Here is a 23,651-nt window from a genome sequence, read left to right on the forward strand (position 1 = left end):
CCTTTATCCTCTATCGTGGTAACCGCGTCCTTCTTGATTCTTGGTTTTAACTTCCCGCGACTATTGGTTAGCTCTCTTAGGTTCCCACCTCTAACGTTCTTCCCCCTTTTTGTGAATTAGTCCCTTAGATTCAATTTGATTCAGAATCTGGGTTTGGTGTCTGTTGACCTCCCCTTCAGATTCCAGTCTGATTCAGAATTTGGGTTGGGTGCCCGCTTCCCTATTTGGCTAATTCTTTTGCGTTCCTTTTTTTATCCTCCATCTCCTGATTGTCTTGGTACTTGGATATTATTCGCATGAAATCTTGTTCGCATTTGCCACTTCTCGGTCGTATGGTGCCCCTTTTTCAATCTCCGCCCTTTTCTTGAGTTCGATGGTTGCTTTGTTGGGCCGCGTGGATGCACACTCTTCTAGGGCTTGTAACTTCACAAACAAGTGGAATGTTTGGCGTCTACGTCTGCCCCTCTTCGTGTATTTCACTATAGCGTGGTCCGTCCTTAACTTGGCTTTAGCTAGTTGTGTGCGCCAGTAGGTTGTGGCGAGCCATGTGCCATGGGGTTGGCCAATTGCTTTCCACCCTTGGTTTCAGTAGCCTTTCAACGAGCCAGAGCACCTCCAACTCCATGCCCGTTGTTTTCTGCTTCTCGAGCGGTAGCCCCTTGGCTATGATGTCGAACTGGAGCAAAGTCTTATCAGTTTGTTTTGATGTTGAGCCCATGCAACAAACATGTCTTTAAATATGTCCCCACTTGGACTGGTCTGCAGCATTTGATCCATGGCTTTATAGTTTTCCTCCATTTGACCCCTCCACGTGATGAGCTCTTCAACTAGTGCTACATATTCCTCATCGTTTGCTGGCTTTGTTATCCCTAGATACACCATTGAGTAGAGCCTTAGGAGGTGGTGCTATAGCATATAGTAGTGCCGGGTTGTCTAGGAGCTTTTCTATACAGGTGTCTAGGAAATGCACCTGTTCTTTAGCTAGCTGATGCCATGCTCTCATGATGGTTATGATTTTGATCAAACAGGCTTCCCATAGCTATGGGTTGCCTTCCTCTGCTGGTGGTATCTTAATATTCTGCAGCTCATTTTTCAAGTTGAACATTTTAATCCTGGCTTTCATTTTGATCTCCTAAATGTCCCATCCATAGTCCTCCATACATTCATACTTAGACCTGTCCCCGAGTAGCAGCTCTATTTCCAGTCTCTGCAAGGTGAATGTCGTCCATCTGGGTCTTGGTACCATAATTTTTGTTAGCACCACCTTAGGGGGATTTTCTAGTACCGGGATGCACGCTGGATGAGGTGGTACTTGACATCTATTTTTGTTGTGTGGGCATTAACCAGGCCATTTGCTTAGGAAGCTGTTGGTTATTCGTTTCAACTCCTTCAGCTTTTCTTCATATGTGATGCCCTCTCTAGTGAACTGAAATCGGCCCGTAGGGCGGTAAACTTTAGCTTTCACCCGAATTTTTACTCTTTTAAACATTACAACACGGAGGAACTTCACGAATAAACTTGTGACTAGAAATTACACTTCAAACAAACCACGGCTTGGCAGCTAGAATGCTCCCAAGCACCTTGTAGGCCCCAAAGAATGGTGCCCCTTTCGGTATTTCTTTATTCTTATTGCAAACTTCTACAAGCTGTTCCACTTTTATCAGGGTGAAATTCCCTTGCTCTAACCTTATTTCGGCCGCGTAACCACAGTAGAAGTCTCCACGAACAAAATCCCAAGTGAACACTGACTTTCCACGCACTTTAGAGCACTTTACAAAACCTGGCGAGAAATTACAGCACGCTGAAATCTCTGTTTTTGGCCTCCAATTATCACGAAAACACCCATTCGGTGATTGCCTAGCTTCCCCGAAGCTCTTGGACCTGGAGGCATCAAAACTGGCCAAAACCCTAAACCTGCAAAAATTACAGCAAGCTGTAATTCTCTGTTTGGCGCTCTGATTTGCGTGCCGATCGTAGCCCTCGAGCTCTCGCACTTGTAGGGCCACTCACCCTTTGAATTAGACGAGATTTCTCGTTGGAAATCTCTCTAAATTGTCCTGTACAAGCACCCAAGGCTTTCTTGAGGCTCCCTTGACATTACCTTGTAGTTTAGGTGCATAACCCTAAACATGCAAAAGAACACAGCAGGCTGTAATTTTTTGTTTCACATCATTTTGGGCAGAGCAAACACATCTACGCGTGTGTCTAGAGCTTCCGCATGCAATGGGACAGTTCTCCTGTAAATCGGACGAGTTTTTGCGCGAGAAAACTCTTTGACTTCGCATTCCTTCACGATGGAAATGTGCATACTTGAAGGGGATTAGCAATTAGCTAACCCGGTTCCTGTACAGAAGGCTCTTGCCTTGGCAAATGCGCATAAAACCCCTAGAATTGTACATGGTCATCTGAGAAGCCCAACTAGAGGGGCATCACCATATGTGCAAAGGGGAGAGAGATGCGCGAGAGCAAATCGTCGCGCTACATAGAGCAAGGGAGAAGGCAAGCTTTCCATTAAAGCTGTGATCACCTGTACCCACTTCTCTCTCTCTCTCTCTCTCTCTCTCTCTCTCTCTCTCTCTCTCTCTCTCTCTCTCTCTCTCTCTCTCTCTCTCTCTCTCTCACACACACACACACACACACACAGTGTGTAGCACAATGACTCAACTCAACCCCTCATTTTTTGGCGCCCTCTCTTGGTATGAGCTTTCTGGAAGAGTGTGTGGCCTGCATGTTGCTCTTCTACTGCCATGTGTCCAATTTGCTGCTTTTGGTTAAATTCCTAGTACCCACCCACAAACTTATAAAGTCTTGGCGAGGGGCCTAATTGACTTTAATTGAGCCCATCCACTTCTTTACTAGTCAAATTTCAATCATCTCGTGGTTGCCTGGTCTTGACTCCTGCGGGTGGAACTCTCGACCAACGCCCTTTTCACACTCGCCATGCCATGTCTGGGCATTTGTGATTTTAACAAGAGGGTCCCAAAAATTAAATAAAAATCAAGGGAAAGAAACCAACAAATATATATTTATTGGTTGTCATAGTCTTGTGACATACCCCTCTTAAAATCGCAAACGTCCTTGATTGCATGCCATATATACATGCGATAGATGATTTAGTGTCGCAAGCACCCTTCATTCATCGCATGTATCCGCAAGAAAGACTGTCAAACATTTGTATAAATTACATTTTGGCTCCATGGTGCCATATCTATTGGTCGGAAAAACCAGCAATGCCAAAAGCGATCTGCGACACCCTAAACTGGCCTTGATGGCAGTAAAACCCTTACTACATGCCAATATTACCATACATGGGGTTTGGCATCATGCCCTGCATACCCCCAAAGATTGTTCTTGGCATGTATTGCTGGTTTTCGAGCGCATAACCAGCCATGCGGTGAAACACTGATCCACCCCTGAAATACCCAGGATGTACTGTTGGTGGTGGAAAACCTGACGCATAGCCTGGAAATTAGTTCCTTGTCCATCTAAACCAACATGTGGACTCCGAAAGGTGGCTGGTTGAACTAGTATAGCCTGTGGAATTGAGTCCTAACCACCTCTTCGTGGACAAAAGGAATTTGCCTTGGAGCTCCAACCGACTCCACAACATGCGAGTGCTCCTTGCCTTGGGGCCTACAGGGTGTTGTAGTCTGCTTGGGAGCATTCTACCTGCCAAGCCGTGGTTTGTTTGAAGTGTAATTTTCAGTCACATGTTTATTCGTGAAGTTTCTTTGTGTCGTAAAGTTTAAAAGAGTAAAGATTAGGGCGAAACCTAAAGTCTACCGTCCTAAGGGCCGGTTTCATGGTTCCGTTGCCGGGACGGAATCACTTTTTCCTTAAGAAGAGAGTCTTTGTTGGGTTTCGGCGAAGACACAAAGCGCAAGAACTTGGAATTACACTATGGCTGGCAGGACAAATGACGCCAGGGAAGAGGGTTCCTCTTTGCAGTACAGACAAGAAGTTCCTCCAATGTTCAAGGTTGGCGCGAGTTCACAGTCACCGCTGTCTGTACCTTTTGTTGATGTGAATGCTCCACAAGTTCGAGGGCAACTACAGGAGGATGCGTTCAAGACAAAGTTGGTTGCTGTTGTGAATGTGTTTTCACGGTTGGTTCAGAATCGTAGGTTTATGGACTTTCTGCAAGCGCCACCAGTGACAAGGCAACTTAAGACTGGTGTGCCCTTTTTGGTATTTCTTTATTCTTATTGCACTAGAGAAAAAAAAACCTGTAAACTTCTACAAGCTCTCCCACTTTTATTAGGCCGAAATTCCTCTTATCTAACCCGATTTCGGCAACATAACCACAGTAGAAGTCTCCACTGACAAAATCCAAAGTAAACAGTGACTTTCCATGCACTTTACAAAACCTGGCGATAGCAGGCTGAAATCTCTGTTTTTGGCCTCCAATTTGCACCAAAATACATGTTCGGTGATTCCCTAGCTTCCCCGAAGCTCTTGGACCTGTAGGCATCAAAACTAGCCAAAACCCTAAACTTGCAAAAATTACAGCAAGCTGTAATTCTCTGTTTTGCGCCTCGATTCGCGTGCCAATCACTCCTGTGGGTAGCCCTCAGGCTCTCGCACCTGCAGGGTCAGTCGCCCTTTGAATTAGACGAGATTCCGGGTTGGAAATCTCTCTAAATTGTCCTGTACAAGCACCCAAGGCTTTCCCGAGGCTCCCTTGGCATTACCTTGCAGTTTAGGTGCGAAACCCTAAACTTGCAAAAAAAACACAGCAGGCTGTAATTTTTTGTTTCGCATCATTTTGAGCGGAGCAAACACATCTACACGTGTGTCAAGAGCCCCCGCACGCAATGGAACAATTCCCCTGTAAATCGGACTAGTTTTCGCGTGAGAAATTCAACATTTTTGAATCTTATTCAGTCACATCCAGAAACCAATCGTGCGGCAACCAAAGTGGGATCAGATCTCTTGCATGTTCGTGTGGATTCTGAACCCATGGGGTCAATGCCTTGTAGTTTAGAGTGGTCGTAGGCGAACACTTCCTTGAACTCCATAAACATTGTCTTGAGTGCGTTCTTGAACTGATCAGGCAATTGTTTATTGACTCTCACCGTTGTATTTTCTTCAGTCCCAATTCCCATTTCTTCCACCTCATCTCTAGTCACTTCCTTGCCGGTTTCCTCGCACGTGTCTGGTGCCTTCTTCCTCTTGCTTGAAGTGTGCTGGGATGGGAACCTTTCTTACTGCGTTACCAACTTCAGATCATCGGTTTAAATCGAATGTGGCCACTGGGAAAATACTACTGGCCTGCAACTTCCTCCATAGCTTATGGGCCTCTGTCAGGAAGATGTTTCTTGGTCTTTGGCTCCCTGTAACACTTGTATATGACATTGAAAGTCACTTTTTTGCTGGTTTCCTTTCGCACCGGTCTGGTGCCTTCTTCCTCTTGCTTGAAGTGTGCTGGGAACCTTTCTTGCTGATCTGCCAGCTTCAGATCAGCGGTTACCAGTTTAAATTTAACATGGCCATTGGGACAATACTACTGGCCTTCAACTTCCTCTACAGCTATTGGGTTTTTATCAGTTGTTCTGTCCATTGGTTTCTAGTGTTTCTTGATCTTGCAATATACCAGCACCATTGGGGCTTGGTTGTCGCTTATTCTTGTCTTGTTAATTTCATAGGTTGACTTCAAGCCCTCCTTTTCCATCAGAAATATTTTTCCGTAGGGAGCCTTTTGGTTCCTCCTCTCCATCGATGTTTTTTGGCATTCTGATCTCATGACTGTCCTCTTCAAAACTTGCTGAATTGTTTCCGACTCAACTTGCATTGTGTTTTCTGGCTTCTGCATGTCCTTCTTGGCCCAAACCATTGTTCTACTTTTGAAGGTCCAGTGGTACCTCTTATTTTTTGCATTTCTATAGTACTCTTTTCATGTTGGGGTGGTCTTTTTTGAAGGTCTCTTGTTATTTGGGCTGCCTCTTTCTGCAATGCCTGCCAGCTTTTTGCTGGTGGTTTCGTTTTTATCACTTTTTCTGGTTGTTTTGGTTTTTGATCTGGTCACTACAGCCATCTCCGGTGATAGTAAATATATGCTGGGATTGTTAGGTTGCTGAGGAGTCTGTGGCTCCGTGCATTCTCTAGCAAAGTGGTACTCTTTCCCACACCTCCAACAATTAAATTTCCTAGGGGGGTGGTCTTGAGTATGGTCTCGGCATTGTTTCTGGCTGTTGTCCTGGTGCTTGCTGCCTCGGTGCCTACCTTCTTTCTGAGTCTTTTGAGTTTCTCCTCCCAGCCCTTTGTCTTGGAACATTTGCTAGCCGGTTTGTCGTTTGAACTGCTAGTATCCTCTGAGTTGCTGAAGTCACTTGAACTGTTATCTTTTTTCTGCTTCTTTGCCCCTTTTTGCTCCATCTTCATAGCTCTTTTGACTAACTCTTCAAAAGTGCGCGTAGCGCCACCTCTTTTGATGATGTCCCATTGAGAAACCAAGCGCTAAGACTCTTGTGCCCTGGTGGTGAAGACAATTGTCTGGCTAAATCTTTGATTTTCTTCGCAAACTATCTTACGCGCTTATTCTTTTGTTTGATTCTTCCTAACTACTTGAGCTGCTGAATCGATAAACTGTTGGGCTCTATATGGCTGTGAGTAGGGCAGACACGGGTTGAGGATGAGCGGAAAGGTAGGCACAGCAGCATGGCTGTGTGGGCAGTGGCTGGGCTACGTGGGAGAGTTGGACGGAGCGGTAGAGCTGATGTACCCGTAGGCTGAGGCCAACACGAGCGGGTCTGCAGCGTGCAAGGTGATGGTGGGTTGAGGGGAAAAAGCTGACGGGGTAGGTTGATACAACAAGGTGGGTGTGAGGTGGTGAGAGTGAAGCAAGGCGGGAGCTCTATTAACGGTATAATCCCTTTGTAAATAGCCGATGGCCGGTGGAGGAATTCAAAAGTGGACTTGTCCTCTCAAGGGAGGCCACACATGGGCAGATTGGAGGGTCCGATTTGGACTTATCTACACAAGGGCGGCTACACATGGCTGCCTCTCATGAGAGAGGGCAACCCTTTTGGCCTATAAAAGGAGGACATTTCTACACACATTATATAGTGTGAAGAGGGTTTGCTATTGTGAGTTAGGATTTCTAGGCGGCTGATCGTTAGGCAGAAAGAGGGGGGGGGGGGGGGGGACCGTGTAGAGAGAAAGAGGGGAGGAAGTAGTGTAGAGAGAGAAAAAAAAGCAGCCTAGAGAGAGATGTACAGCGTAGAGAGAGAAAGGGTAGAGAGAGAGCCTTTGCCGGCGTAGAGAGAGAGAGAGAGAGAGAGAGAGAGAGAGAGAGGGAAAAAAACAAAAAAAGCCAGCCTCCTCTTCTTCATTTCTCTACCCCTCTCCCTCTCCTGATGCGGCCTTTCAATCATCAGAAAGCAAAATGGCAAGGATGACCCGATGGAGGATGCCATCCAACAATGCAAAGAAGAATTGAGCAAATCCATCAGCAAGATCGACCGCCATCTCCTAGGTACTATTAATGTAGTCGACGCGCGCGTGGCAGCACACGAAAGCACGATACATACACTCGAGGATCGCGTGAAGGCCCAAGATGAGGAAATCGCACTACTCAAGAAAGAGCTTGCAGAGGTGTGATCGCAGAATGTCCTCGAAGAGGGAGAGCTCCAACCCTCGGTAATTGAAGAGCTTAACAAGATTAATGAACAAGTGCGGGCCATCAAAGAAGGGGGGGAGCAACAAAAAGAAATGACGACCTCGTGGGTAGATGTCATCACAAAGATCCAACAAAAAGCAGAAAAGACCAAAAAATGGATCGAGATTGTCCAGAAAGGAAAAAGGCAAGAAAATAACCCCCACCCCCACACCAACTATCATCAACTTGACACTAGAGGAGGAGCAAACGTGTGCGAGCGTTACACGTAAGGATATGTGGCCTCAAAGACCAAGATAATGTGGATGAAGAGGTGAAAGAACTCATGACTCTGGTGGGGGTCAACGAGCAGACGCATACAAGGGCTTGGAGAGTGGGCACTAAGAAAAGTGGGAGCGGAAACCTCTAAGGGAAGGGCACTCATTCTCCGCTTCCCCTCCCTCGAAGCGAAGAAGGACTTCTTGAAGAAGAGACCGACTCTAGAGAAGACTGGCATCTTTCTTGGAGATGACCTCACCCTCTCGTAGATTGCTCATATGCAAGAAGTAATGCCGAAAATTAGAGCAGCAAGGGAAAAGGGGAAGATTGTGTTTAACAAGGATGGAAAGGTGGTGATATTGGAGCGACGCTCCGCATGACGGTGCGAGACCTATGGGACCACACTGAAGATGGTAACCTGGAATTGTAATGGGTCACTCCTTGATGTAGGGGCCTTTGAGGATAGCTTCACAAGAAGAGACATCATTTTCTACTCTGAGACGCATCAAGCCCCTGGGCAATCCATGCCACAGCTGAGCGGATACAGATAGAAGACAGCCTGCAGACAGGAGACCAGATCGAAACATCGAGGACGGGGCTCAGGGGGAGTGGAAGTTCTATTCAGGGAGGAGCTACAGCCAATGATACATATAGCGCGCAAAGATGAACAGGCTAGGTACATGTGGGTGAGGCTTAGTGCAGAGACGGGCAGATACCTCTACATTGCTATATGTTACTTTCCTTTGAGTTCGTCAGTATATGCATCACCCAGAGGACAATCCCCCTTTGCTATTTTGGATAATGACATATGGGAGTTTTCCAAGGATGGTGACATTATCATACTAGGGGATTTCAATACCAAACAATATTTTATGATACTTCCAAGGAGATGCTTAGGGAGCTGGACGTTACAGAGATGGGTCTATCCAGACTATCACAAGATGAGGAATACACTGAGTATGGTAGATACTTAATAGATATGGGAACCGCACATAGATTGGCCATTTTGTATAGCCTACAAAGATTTACGACAGCTGGAGGTTTTACTTGCTTTCCACACCGACATGGTGCCAGCACAGTGGACTATGTTATGGCCATTCCATTCTTTCAGGACTTCATGGTGGGCCTTGGGCCAGTTGGAGTAGCAGTTGATCATGCTATCTTGTCTTTCACCCTGACGTTTCAGTTCAGCACGGCTCCATTAGGAGAGGTCCACACACACACTCAATACACCTTCATGAGGGAGACGGATTATGTGTATATACATGAGATATGCAGGCAACTATGCACCCAAGAGCCGGGACGGCCACTAGATGAACTCACTCAGATACTAACAAAGACGCTCCATGATGCAACATCAGAGACATACCCCCACAGCCAGCCTACACGAAGACGATCTGATACCCCAGAACAGCTGGTATGATGAAGAGTGTAGAGAGACGAGGATCATATTACAGAGGGAAGTGCTCAAGGGAATTACCACACATAGACAATCACGAATTATCTTTCGCCGCCTAGTGCGTCGAAAGAAAAGGGCTTATCTATCTCAACTAGAGCGGATTTGTATCAGCTATTTATAAGTCCGGACTCTGGCGAAGCATGGAGGCTATTTCACGAACATTCACCACCACCAGCAGTCACCTCCACTGAGACATGGGGGGAATATGCCACATCTCTCTACACAGCATCACGGCAACCACCTCTGCTAGACCCACTAGAGACATGCCCGGAGACATGTTCTTTCTTTACTGCCGAGAGGGTAAGGAAAGCCATTGACAAGATGAAGACAAGGAGAGCACATGATCATGATGGTCTGGTAGCAGAGCACTTCATCCATGCCAAAGATATGCTTGCAGAGCTCCTGGCTATGATGTTTAATCGAGCCCTATATGAAGGCTTCCTTGAGACTTGGAGTATGTCTACGATTGAGCCTATCTTCAAGTCAGGAGATCCCCATGAATCCCGAGAATCATCGCACCATCATGGTCGGTCACACATTAGCTAGGCTGTATGCATCCGTTCTTGAGCAGGAGCTAAGTAGATGGGCAGAGCGAGAGGGCATAAGAGCACCAGGTCAAGAAGGTTTCAGGAGAGGTTTCTCCACTCTTGACCAGATTCTGACACTCAGAGCTATTATTGAGGAAGGTAGACACCATGGCAAGAGGATCTATTGTAGCTTTGTGGATTTCCGCAAAGCTTTTGACACAGTGCCGAGAGCCAGACTTATACGCAGAGTACAAGACATAGGTGTGCCTACAGAGCTGATATGGGGTATTCTGGCTCTATATAGGACAGTGATGGGGCGGATACGCACCACTGAGGGAATGTCTGACATGGTCCACTCCACTATTGGAGTAAAGCAAGGATGCCCCCTATCCCTGACTCTTTTTGGGATGTATGTGGATGAGTTTTCGGACTATGTAGAGCGTCAGAGAGACAGGGGGGCTCAGCTAGCCGGACAATGGATTCCGTTGTTACTATATGCTGATGATATTGTGCTAATTTCAGACTCTCCACAAGGGATGCAACGTCATTTGGATGCTCTAAATAAATTTGCTCCTGACAGTGGATTGTCTATCAACCTGGGAATAACCAAGGTTATGGTGTTCAACACCACACCGCAGTGGGTCAAGAAATAGGCACCCACATTTACGTATGGCCAGGAGACTGTGGAATACACAGATGCATATACTTATCTTGGGGTAGTTTTCGGTGGATGTCACAAAACGGGAGCGTACACGAGCACTTGAAAAATCTGAAAATTATCATTCTTTGAAAACATGAGAGAAGGGAGAAGATCGACACAGTATTGGGGACCAGAAGATGGGCTGCCCCCCCCCCCCCCCCCCCCCGTTAAGAGTATTCTTTTATTCAGGGAGAATTCTTATACAAGCACGAGAACCCGAGGAAACCCCTCCGTTCTGTAATCTTAGACCCGAAGGTCGTGCTTCCCCGTAAAGGGCTTGGACACAAGGCCGTTCCTTCCCGTAAGGGACTTAGGCGTGAAGCCGTACTTCCCATGAAGGGCCTTCCCGTAAGACGGGAGATTCCTACAAAACAAACCACACAAACACACGACAACAATTCGTATGGCGAATCCACAACAGATACCTGTCGCTCTTGCACAGGAAAAAGCAACTTCCGTGCTTCGTAGTCTCGCGATCTCTTGCGGCAGAGTCTTCTCTTGCTGACGTTGGTGCCCCCCTTTGAGTGAGGGCATGTGGTGCTTTTATAGCTCCCTGGCCACGGCACAAATAGCTGCTCGAGTAGGGATCGCGCTGTTCTACCCGAAATAGGGAGAGAGAATTCCCTGGCTGGTTTTGTTGCTTTATCTTCTAAGTGGCTGCCCACTTATTAAGTGGGCGGCCGGCATATTTTAAAATTGGTCTGAACCTGCCCAAAAACTCAATAAAACCTTATAAGTTAAAACCAATGCATTTCACAACACTTCCCAAGCGTCCCTGGATGCAACCACATGGACGAATGCAATGCAAACATAGATTCCTTGCAGGAAAGCTTCTGCCTTCCCGCGATTATTCCTGCTTTTTGTAAAAAGCTTCATTGAACCCATCTTTATTCTTGTGCTTGCGTTCTTACGCGTATTTTCTTACTCAGTTCGGATTTCCTCCTTAGCCTACGGAATGCCCCCTTTCTAATGCACCCGTCACCCATCATGTGACGCATAAGGGCACCCGTAACCCGGCCCTTTCCACCGAACTTACGGAAACTCCTTCGCGATGTTTACCGTCACCCATCAAATGACACATCAGAGTTGTCCGTTCCTGATGGCATTTCCTGTAGCTACAATCTTTTAACAGTTCTTAGTGTACACATTAAAATATCCTATTTTCATTAAAAAAAATTAATCATTAAAAATAAGAAATAGTCCAATTAGCAACATCCCTCTGGCTTCTAAACAGTTGACCTCAACTGTAGTGCTTGGACATATACCTCCAATATCTCGGGATAAGCTGCTAAATCCTCCTGAGTCATCCATTGAGCATCTAAGTTCGAATAATTCTTGAACTTAACCAAATACTTCCGTGTTATCTTTCCGGACTTAAGGGGCCGCTCCTGATGACTTACAATCTGCTCCCGTTGGAGTATTTCTTCTGTTTCCTCAACCTCAGGAGGTTCCTCAGCACTTGGCTGACTCGAAGGTGGTCCCACATACGGCCGGAGTAAACTGACATAGAAAGCATTGTGGATCCTCCAATTAGGCGGTAGCTCTAATCGGAATGTAACATCATTCACTTCCTCGGTGATCTTAAACGGCCCATAATAAAGTTTTACCACCTTCCCCTTATGAGACGCTTGTTTCTTAAGTCTTGCCTTCTCAAACTTGAGTAAGACTAACTGCCCGACCGTTAAGTCGAGATTCCTCTTGTGCTTGTCTGCAGCTTTCTTATGCTTTTCTTGAGAGCGTAGAATAGCTCTCCTCACTTGCCCGTAGGCTGTGTCCAAAGCCTGGACAAATTCGTCAGCTGCGAAAATCTTATCCTTAGTTAAAAGGATAGGTGGAACTAAAGGCTTACTATAAAGTATCTCAAAAGGTGCTTTCCCCATCGATGAGTGTATGGTATTGTTATACGCATACTCGACAAGAGGCAAATATTTCTCCAGTCAGATTGCCGGTCTAACACATAAGCTTTTAACATATCCAATACTGTGGAATTGGCTATCTCACTTTGCCCGTCAGTTTGAGGATGGTAGGCAGATGAAAATTTCAGCTTTGTACCAAGATTATCCATCAAGGCACGCCAAAAATTTCCTGTCATGCAAGGATCTCGATCACTCACAATAGACTTAGGCATTCCATGATGCTTAAAGATCTGTGCTAGAATGACCCTAGCCATATGATCTGCTTTGATCGTTTTCTTGACTGGTATAAAGTGTGCTTGCTTGCTAAACCTGTCCACGATGGTCCAGATCGCGTCTTTTCCGGTCTGAGTTCTAGGGAGGTCCATGATCAAGTCCATGGCAATACTTTCCCAAGGTTCATTAGGCAAAGGCAAAGGTTGTAGCAACCCAGGCGTCTTATGCCGATCATACTTCACTTTTTGGCAAACCAAGCATTCCTTGACATACTTATCAATGTCTGCTTTAAGGCTAGGCCAAAAGAAATATCTTTCCATTGCTAAGGTTGTAGGGAGAATACCCCGATGACCCGCATAAGGCGAAGCGTGTGCTTCATCCATGATCTTCTTTCTTAATGGTTCCGCCACACATATGGCCTGATGGTGGTAGAGATAACCGTTCCGAATGGAATAGGGAAACTCATTCTCTCCACGATGTAGCTTTTTCCCAAATGGTGGAGAAGTCTGGATCATTCGGATACAAATCCGGTAGTGCTTCTAATTCTTGGTAATACACCGAAGTGATAGTGTTCACCCTTGGCCGCCTAGACAATGCGTCTACGACACATTCTTACTCCCAGCCGTGTGAAGGATCTGGAAGTGAAACATAGACAAAAAGTTTGCCCATCTCATCTGCTTCTCAGATAGTTTCCTTTACGTAAGAAAATACCGCAAACTCTGGTGATCAGTCTTGATCACAAAATCCGCTCCTAGAAGATAGTGCTTCCAGTTGGATAAGACGTGAATCACAGCCGTGAGTTCCTTTTCGTAGATTGATACATGCAACTCTGCATCATTAAGCTGTCTGCTTTCATAAGCCACTGCATGGCCTTCTTGGTTTAACACTGCTCCGATGCAATCGCCTGAAGCATCGCCGTGAACCTCAAATGGTTTCCTTAAGTCGGGCACTATCAAAATAGGTCCATGGCTTAGCAAGTACTTGAGCCGATCAAAAGCTCCTTGTTGTTTCGATTCCCATCTGAAAGGAATCTTCTTCTTTGTCAAGTCATGAAGTGGTCTTGCTACATGAGCAAATCCTCGGACAAACCTTCGATAATATGAACATAATCCCAGGAAACTACGTACATCATGTACCGTAGTGGGAATAGGCCAATCTTCTACCACTCGGATCTTGGCAAGATCCATACTCACTTGATTGTGAGAGACTATATGGCCGAGATAGTGTATCTCTGAGAGAAAGAAGTCGCTCTTCTTTGCATTCATATGCAACTCATGCTTTCGCAATTCTTGAAACACTAAGTCCAAGTGCTTCCGATGTTCCTCTTCTGACTTAGAGAAGATGAGTATGTCGTCAAAGAATACTCCCGTAAAAGCTCGATACGGGCTGAAAATGTGGTCCATCATGTGATTGAAATCAGTCTTATGGACATCCTCGGGGGCGATCCGTATCTGATTATACCCACTCTTTAAGTCTATGCAACTGACACTTGCACCCTGCAACTTATCAAATAGATCATCAATCCGAGGGATCGGAAAGCGATTCTTGATCGTGATCTTGTTTAAAGACCTGTAGTCTATGCACATTCGAAACGTGCCATCTTTCTTCTGCACCAGTAGAACTGGAGAGCAGTAGGGTGAAGCACTGGGCCGTGCTAGCCCTTTCTCTAGAAGCTCGTTGACTTGCTTCAGAATTTCCTCTTGCTGAGCAAGACTCACCCGTTGAGGGGGTTGATTGGGAGGCGAGCTACCCGGTATGAGATCTATGCGGTGATCTTCCGGGCATACCGGAGGGAGTTCATCAAGAAGTGTTTCCTTGAACATCTGGAATTGAGTTCGAGCTTGGTGGTGCGAGTTCCTTCCTTGCTTTCTCTTGCCTCGTAGAGGCTTGTTTTTGCCGTTGCTGCTTTAGCGGGCAGTCCGGTTTCATATGTCCTTTCTCGCCACAGTAGAAGCATCTTCTTCCTCTCTGAAAGTTTGAAGTTGAGTAGGAGAAAGATACTTAGTTCGCTTCCCAGTGCCCTCTGGCTTCTTAGAATGAACATCGTCCCTCGATGGAGGACGTTTTCTTCCTTGGCCCCCTTGGTCATCGTAGACCCCTCTTTGTCTTGCACGGTAAGTGCTATGCTCCATCTTTCTGGGCGTCCCAGCTGAGTGCAAATCCTCAGCAATGATTGCTGACTCCATCAGCCTCTGAAGAGTATCATGCGGATACACCTTCATACTCTTTCGAAGCTGCGGTTGGAGACCCGCTTCGAACTTTCTTTTCTTTTCCTCGTCGGCAATCTTCATGAAGGGAGTGACCTTCAGAAGAACCGACCAATACTTGTCCACATAAGTCGTTACTCTTTCATGTTCCTTCTGGGCAAGCAGTCCATTCCTTCCGTATGTCCTGCTCGAAGTCAGGGGGAAGAAATTGTTCATAAATTCAGATTTGAACTCTCCTTCAAGTTCTTGGGGGGGGCCTGAGAACCTTCCAGAATATTGGCTAACCACCAATTACTTGCTGTTTCCTTGAGGTGCATCCCCACATGGCGTAATTTGGATTTTTCTGTGAAGTACCCATTGGTAAAGGCGACTTCAAACTGTCTGATGAAGGACAGTGCTTTGGAGATGTCTCTTCGTCCGTTGTAGGCTTCGAACTTGATGTCCTTGTCGCCTGATTTGAAGACTCTCATACGTTGTTGAGACTTGCGACCTTGCTTCTTGAATCGAGGATTATCTTTAGGTCGATGTATGGTAGTGGCAGTAGTAGCTGCTTCCTTCTTCTGACGAGATGATCGAGAAGTAGAAGTATAATCAGGAGAGTAAGATGGAGATGAGATAGAGATGTCCTTGCTCTTGTCTAGCAGAGAGAGCGCTTTTTCTTGGCCTTTCCTTGGAGTAGGCCGTTCATTACGATCCGAAGATCCTTTGTGCACCTCGGCACGTTCTTCTTCTCTTGCCTCCTGTGGTCTCAAGCCAACAGTGTTGTCTGGATGCTTGACAGCATCAGTCCATTCGTTTTCTTCATTCCGCCCAAAAGCTTTTGGACGTCTGGCAACAGTAAAATTTGTTGCAACTCCGCAAGCTGAGCTTGCACTTGTTGAAGCTCCTCTTCAACGCTTCTCCCTTGGCTCCACATGGTTCTTCCCGTTCTTCCCGGAATCGTCCTTCTTTGCAGAGAAAGAGAGGAGTCCGAGCTCTGATACCACTGTCACAAAACGGGAGCGTACACGAGCACTTGAAAAATCTGAAAATTATAATTCTTTGAAAACATGAGAGAAGGGAGAAGATCGACACAGTATTGGGAACCAGAAGATGGGCTGGTCCCCCCCCCCCGTTAAGAGTATTCTTTTATTCAGGGAGAATTCTTATACAAGCACGAGAACCCGAGGAAACCCCTCCATTCTGTAATCTTAGACCCAAAGATCGTGCTTCCCCTTAAAGGGCTTGGGCACAAGGCCGTTCCTTCCCGTAGGGGACTTAGGCGCGAAGCAGTACTTTCCCGTAAGGGACTTAGGCGTGAAGCCATACTTCCCGTGAAGGGCCTTCTCGTAAGACGGGAGATTCTTGCAAAACAAACCACACAAACACGCGACAACAATTCGTATGGCGAATCCACAATAGATACCTGTCGCTCTTGCACGGGAAAAAGCAACCTTTCCACCGAACTTACGGAAACTCCTTCGCGATGTTTACCGTCACCCATCAAATGACAGATCAGAGTTGTCCGTTCCTGATGGCATTTCCTGTAGCTACAATCTTTTAACAATTCTTAGTGTACACATTAAAATATCCTAATTTCATAAACAGAAATTAATCATTAAAAATAAGAAATAGTCCAATTAGCAACAGTGGACCGGTGTTTTCACTAAGGAGAGCATCAGAGACTAGACTGACGAGAGCATATGCAGCTTTCGGAGGACTAGAGAGCATGTATTCGCACGTGCAATTTCAGAAACCGCGAAAAAAGCTATGGCTTTTTGACACTCTAGTGACTCCAGTTATGCTCTATGGAGTTCAAGTATGGGGACCCTCAGTAGACCACCATGGAAGATCTGGCAACACAGATGGATGGAGATGTATGGAGAGGCCACTGGTCGCTATGATCGCTCGGATGATTCGAGCTAAGGCCTCAGTGTCGCATGAGATTATCCGAGCCGAGATACCAGGAGCACATGGATATACCCGACACAGGAGTTGGGCACGAAGATGGCCTTCTACAAAGAGCATCTTCTCCAACTCACGGAGGACTGCTTTGTGACTAGGCCTACATACATGGATACGCACTTATCATATGGGATAAGATGCGCTATTGGGCAGATACGCAAATCCTCACATCAGCTCCAAATCGAGATTGGCCGATTTCGAGGGGTGCCAGCAGGGGCCAGGATATGTCACCTATGTAACTTAGAGCCAGAGACAGAGCTGCACTACACATGTCATTGCCCGGCATACTATGAGATACGCGGCCGCTTCCACTGCCTGTTCAAAGAACCTTTTTCTAGAGTCATGAGATACAAGGATCAAAGATGCCTCGGATTGTTCTTGCTAGAGTTGCGCAAACTTAGGGAGAGCTTGCCGAGGACATCTGGGGAAAGACAGTCTCAGAGACAAATCACGGATTTCTTTACACCAGCCAAGGGAGAGCCAGAGGAGCAGTCATTACAGCACATCTCAGAGCCCACCCATACTAGAGGTACGCTGCTTGACCGAGCTACTGCGCTCGGCAGATTAAGACGCCCACGACCTCGGGGGGTCCCCCACCACCGACGAAGGCTGCAACAAAAGATACAGACCACTCTAGCTCGACATGCAAGACGTCCAACCAGAGTACTGACCATGGAGGAGGTTGATGAGATCCGAAAGCGACCGATGAGAGATTTCATCTGAACCCCACCAACCCAACCCCCCCCCCCCCCCCCCCCCCAAAATCTCGTCTCAATCCCGAATTAATTTCAGATTTATTTCCTTTCTCCTTAGTGTCTCAGTGTTAGGTCTTTGTAACTTTGTATTTTCCGTACTCGGACATGATATCAGATTCACCAATTGTAACTTTTTGGTCTCATAGGTCATTTTGGCCTTTCGAAGACGTTAATATAACATTTCATTTCATAACATCTCTCTCTCTCTCTCTCTCTCTCTCTCTCTCTCTCTCTCTCTCTCTCTCTCTCTCTCTCTCTCTCTCTCTCTCTCTCTCTCTCTCTCAAGAAACAAGAACAAAATACCCACAGCTAAGTGAGGGAAGAAGGATCCCTTCCCTCACCTTTAAATAGAGATGGAAGGTAGGAGGATGTAGGAAGCTATCCTATCAGCTTATCACCGGCGATACATCAATATTCACGCCAAGCCTGAAGAGTAGAAAGCTATACTCTCATCAAAGAGACTAAAAGAGACACTGCAGATCAATGCCATTTTAATAAATTGTTTTATTGACAGCATTGGTTGAGAACGAAGGGAAAGTACTCGGGAAAACCAACTATAGTTTACTGCATTCCCTTACCATACTATATTGATCAAAAGACAATCTGCTATGCTTGTTTAGCATGCCCAATATCATCTAGCACTGCAAGGTACACTATGCCAGTTTCACATAATGTTGAAACTGGCATAGTGTACCTTGCAGTGCTAGATGATATTCGGCATGCTAAACCATAGAGAGAAATCTTTAAGAAGATATTTGCAGATCACTCATACCTTCCTTAATGAATCTCGAGCCAGTCATCATGCCAGGAGAAGGTATCATAGAGGATGTCAGCAAAGGGAGGGGAAGCAAGGTGAGAGAAGCACCGTGCAAGGCTCGTCAGGAGGAGAGAAGAAAAGGTGAGGACAGCAAGACAGCGCATGTCCTCGAAGACATCTTGTAGTTAATTTAGGTAGGTAAACAATAAGGGACAATTTCCATAATCTGCCAACCCTCCCGCAGGGAGTAAAAAAAGTTATACCTAGATGAATCCAGGATAAACCCAGATTCACCCTTGAAGGAAAGTGCAAGGTATAGACCCATGGTAGTCACCCACAAGACAATATAACCATCAGCTCCATCATGCATAGTATTGACTAAATACCACGACATCCCCACTAACATCGTCAGTGCCCAATAGTGGGTGTAGAACTAGGTACTAACATATGCTCCCCAACACAACACACACCACACACACACGTGAGCATACATCAACACAAAGTTCAGCGTACTGAGTTTCTGTCATGAATCCAGAGATCAAGGGCAGACTCAGCCATAATGAAGCCTAGCACTAAATGAAGCATGAAATCGAAAAAATTAGAACGAAAATGAGGTAGTTGATAGAGCATACGCACCACAAAAGATAGAAAGAGGCCATACTCCTAGTGCTTTAGAAGCCAGGAGGCCCAAGGTGCTAATATGATCAGAGCACCAAAAGTCCTAACCAAACTTGACGTAGGAAGCATCTAGTCACAATACTGTAGGGCAACAGATCAAATCTTAAAGGAGCACACATGAGCACTTATAGAGCAAGGCATCCCTTAATAAAAAGATCCTCCCTTTTCTTTAAAAAAATAATTTTTTTAGTAGGCTCAGCATATCACCAGTAGCAATCAGTGTGTGTGTGTGTGTGCGCGCGCGCGCCCACGTACGTGTATGGGTGTGTGTGTGTGTGTGGAGAGAGAGAGAGAGAAAGAGAGAGAGAGAGAGAGAGAGAGAGAGAAGACGAGTACTTTAACGGCGTAGGAAAGAATCCCAAGAGACCTTAAAGATCTATCCGACGAGGAGGGTTGAACTCAAGACCTGTTATTCAAGAGGGAAATGGCATAACCAATCTACAACACTTGGGTGATAGAAAGGTTATACCATTTTCCTCTTTTTTATTAGCACACACACACCTGAGAAGAGAGAGAGAGAGAGCCTCTGATTATGCTTTTTAACAACCCTAAGGTCAACTAGAGTATATACAGTTAGAGCATGCCCTTTATTCACACATACATACTTGTTGAGCAAGGTTCAGGTTGTTAGTTCTGAGATATTCCATTCCAATGCACAAGACCGGCAGGTGGCAACTGTAGGACAGAATACAACTCAGACTCAGAATCACGCATAAGCCAGAAAAGTTAAGCACTTTAGAAAAAATTACAGACCCTGCAAACAGACGGGCTGCAGTTCTATAAGCAGCCATCGCTTGATCGCTTTCATCTTGTGCTGCATATGCATGCCCAAAACCTATCCACGCACAAGCAAAAGCTCCATCCAAAGTCGTGGCCTTGCTGCACTTTCAAAAAGCAGAAAATCGTTCATAAGTGTAAACATTTAAGAGAACACCCTGCAGACCACTTCGCAGAAGTTTCATATAAGAGATTGAATACCAGAAGTACCGCCGGGCATGATCAAACTGGCGTATGCAGAGATAGTAGCATCCAACAGCAAACCAAGCCAAAGCCCTGAAGAATAAAGCGAGTTGAAAAAACAACATCACTTTTTACACATGTGGTGACCCAGCATAGCAAGAACCAGATTACGTCCAATGTCGATCCAAGCCGAAACAGGCCACGCTTGCTTGTAAATGATTTACCACAACTTCACCAGCGTACCTTTGTGGATATTCTTGAACCAGCATATGAGACTTCAAAAAAAGCTCATTTTTTCTTCCCAGCTCAACGGCAGCTGCTAGGTGCATTGGCATGCACTTTAGATGATAAGGATCCATTTCCAATAACCTGAACGAATTGGACAGAGCAAATTAAATATAAACACATACCATTGGCTGCCCACAATCATGAAAACCCACCGACAATCAGCTTCCGTATAAATGTCTAGGCAACTTACGCTTTGGTTGTCTCGTAACACTTTTGGTACTCCCCTTTATGGTAATAATAGTCTGATTTACAGGCTATGAGATCTGAATTGTCCTTCAATGAGCAGCCTACACTATCTCCGTCACAACCAGAATCATACTGCTCTCTTTCTAATTCAGCAAACTTCGACTCCATGGTTGCAAATTTCGGCTCCATCGTACTCAATTGATCATACTATCCTTTGACAAACGATCACAAAAATTTTAACAATCAATTTAGTATAAGCAAACGCAAATGAAACTATTTTTTAAAAATCGAGCAATAATTTTTACCTTCTTCAAATGGCAAGAATACAAAAGAAACAGCCAACGGTCCTCTTGCTCAAATTTGAGAGACGAGAGCAGGTTTGTTTCTAAAGTCGTCAGAGTAGAGAAAGCAACCAAACATAAGGTTCCAGAAACATAATCAATCCTCTTCTTCTCATTTACATTACCTAACACCTAGACATTTAGCGATCTGTTAAAGAAACTTATGAAACACACAAAGATGCTTCTTCAATGTTTCTTGAGACTCTTTCACACTGCATCCTTCCAAAACAAATCTTACAAAATGGTTTTCAGAACTCGATCCAAAACACTTATCACCAGAATACACAGTATGATCAACAAAGCAAAGCCATCAGGTCTTATCGTGGACACCACACCAAAAAAGATCATGACAAACACGTCGCAATAAATGGAAGAATGCACCTTAGCCCTCACCTACAAGCCTGAGTAGCTCTTAATTAACAATCTGTCCACTTATTATAATGCTTGCTTACATCAGCTATCTAAAACCACAATGCTTAATTTTCAGGCATGATATAATCTATCAGCATAAGTTCCTTGATAGTGATTGTATGATAGGCTGAGCATGCAATGTGCTGTATTTCTACAAATAGATCAAGTGTGAAGCATACTCCCGGCTCAAGAGGGGGGCCATTCCTCACCCTACATACGCAAGAAAAGAGCTTCTTTTCATGCATGGAGCCTACCTGGCAACCATGTTTCGATTTTGAATGGTGGGACCAGATGCCTTCATGGCACATGGCGGGTGGCACGCTCAAAGATACGCTCGGTGTAACAAGTTTTGCTAATGATGTAAATGTATAAGAATGATCTTTGTGCACATAAGATCTACTATGAATTTATTGGTACCAATTAGTTTAATAAAAGATAGGTCAGTTGCAATGTGCCATCCGGTAAAATTTGCCGATGTCCAGGTAATACGATAAGTAGAACAGTGGCCGGATGCAATGCAAAACGCATCAGAACAAGCATATGAATAAGATGATGCCCCTAGATTTCTGTAAAAAATGGCCAGCCGGACAATATAATATGACATCTTGACGGGAGCACACAGACTGGGTTTGAAGGGCGTAAGGTCATATAAAGAGGACATGAAGTGAAACCGGCCTGTTCAATCCAAAAAGGGCGGTAGACTTTACTTTAAACCTTCATTTAGCTTTCACCCATTATTAGTCGTATGTTATACCTGCGCTATAGTGACACAAGAGAGGGGAATGGGATACAGATGTTAGATTGCACCTGTATGAGTAGACCGACACCAGATTGGCCCCTAACTTAGGCGCCCCTTTCGGTATTTCTTTATTGTTCAAAAGAGGGAATAAATGTTGTGGATCCCTACAAGCTGCCCCGCACAAACTTGGCTGAATTTCAACTGTTCCGGCCTGATTTCGGCAGCATAACTGTACTTAGGACCCTTCACAGTCAGTATTCCCATGCATTGACTGACTTTCCCGACGCATACGGGCACTTTGCAAAACCTGGCGAGAATCTGCAGCACGATGAATTCTCTGTTTTCAGCCCTGAAAATGCGTCAGATCACCTATACAGCGGTCCCCTTGCGTCCCCGAACCTCCTGGGGGTATTAGGGTCCGTTTAGGGCCAAAACCCTAAACCTGAAAAAATACACAGCAGGCTGTAATTCACTGTTTCGGGCTCCGTTTCACGTGCCGGTTGCATCCGTAGCAAGTCCTCGAGCTCCCGCACCTGTAGGGCTACTTGCCCTTTGAATCGGACGAGATTTCTGGCGTGAAACCTCTCCGAATTCACCTGTACGTGCGGGGGGATTAGCCGCTAGCTAATCCAGTACCTGTACAAGAGGCTCTTGCCTCGGCAATCGCGCATGAACCCACACAACTATACATTGGTCAAATGAAGAGCACACTAGTGGGACATAACATACTGCGAAAGGGGAGAGAGAGGGCAGTGCGTAGCGTGCAGGGCATCACTCCTGGCACCGCACTGTGCATAAGAGGGAACGCAAGCACTCCATAGCTCTTAACCTGTGACAAATCTGAAAATGAGGCTCTCCCCCTCCTAAATTCAACGCCACTTCTTGTTGCATGAGGCAAGTGCACCAAAAGGTGCCACTTGGCACATTTACAAGCATTTTCCCGTTTCGGGGTTGCCGCCTAAAAATCTCCCAACCGACTGCCCACTTGACTTTACGGCAGAGAAAGAAAATGTTCCCCTTGTCATTCCGGAGGTAATGACACCAACACATTTTCAAGTCCCAAAATAGCAGTTCCCTAAATTTTAGGAGATGCTGCCATTGTATCTTTCTAGATCATCCCACCCTCTTTGTACATTGCGACCACATCCAGAACTGAAATGTAGCCTCTGTGGCAAAGGATTCCACTTTGGCTAGTCAATGACCCCACTTTGGCTAACCATAGTCCTTGTCCAACTTTAGTGCTCTCTTGCCCTCAGGCCTGGACTCCCTCTGGACAGTTCCACACTAGCTATGCAATGCAGGGCAGTTAGATTTCCTGAGGGGTGTTTCCAAAAAGTGAAAGTAAATAGATAGTAAGAAAGAAATCAACAAAAAGGATAGATAGTAGTCACACGCTGGTGACATGAAGAGTGGCTAGAAATAATGTTTTAACAAGACTCTGTAACGTTACTTTTAAGCCTAAGGTTAAAAACCTTTTAAAAGTCACTGGCCTAGTACACCAAATTTAACCAACCAAAAACTGGCCAGTTCGTTAAAACATACAAATAAGGTTAAAAAACACAAAATTGGATCATAGAATTTTTGGACAGCGTGAGAAAAACCTAAAACTGGCTCTCTCTCTCTCTCTCTTTTCATGCAACGCAATCTGTCCCAGTCTCAGATCTCTTGACGTTTTGCTATCACAAACTCTAACGCTG

At 45.5% G+C, this 23,651-nt stretch overlaps 1 protein-coding gene across 10 annotated transcripts in view; it reads right to left on the bottom strand.

Annotated features, from left to right (window-relative positions):
* The window catches only part of APC6 (anaphase promoting complex 6), an 81,449-nt gene that overhangs the window by 24,505 nt on the left and 33,293 nt on the right, over positions 1 to 23,651 (bottom strand). For all 10 annotated transcript variants that reach the window (XR_015187198.1, XM_086506349.1, XM_086506345.1 and 7 more), the window contains 6 exons: positions 20,769 to 20,848; positions 20,468 to 20,670; positions 20,233 to 20,358; positions 20,008 to 20,082; positions 19,783 to 19,908; positions 19,635 to 19,704 (listed from right to left, as the gene is read on the bottom strand). Coding sequence is in view for 9 of the 10 variants with exons in the window: in XM_086506349.1 (XP_086362475.1) it covers positions 19,635 to 19,704; positions 19,783 to 19,908; positions 20,008 to 20,082; positions 20,233 to 20,358; positions 20,468 to 20,670; positions 20,769 to 20,848 (680 nt within the window). In the remaining variant the exon portion in view is untranslated. The remainder of the gene's footprint in view (positions 1 to 19,634; positions 19,705 to 19,782; positions 19,909 to 20,007; positions 20,083 to 20,232; positions 20,359 to 20,467; positions 20,671 to 20,768; positions 20,849 to 23,651) is intronic.

The sequence above is a fragment of the Adiantum capillus-veneris genome, chromosome 29 (genome assembly GCF_014529385.1).
Source record: "Adiantum capillus-veneris isolate H3 chromosome 29, ASM1452938v2, whole genome shotgun sequence".
Taxonomy (NCBI): domain Eukaryota; kingdom Viridiplantae; phylum Streptophyta; class Polypodiopsida; order Polypodiales; family Pteridaceae; genus Adiantum; species Adiantum capillus-veneris.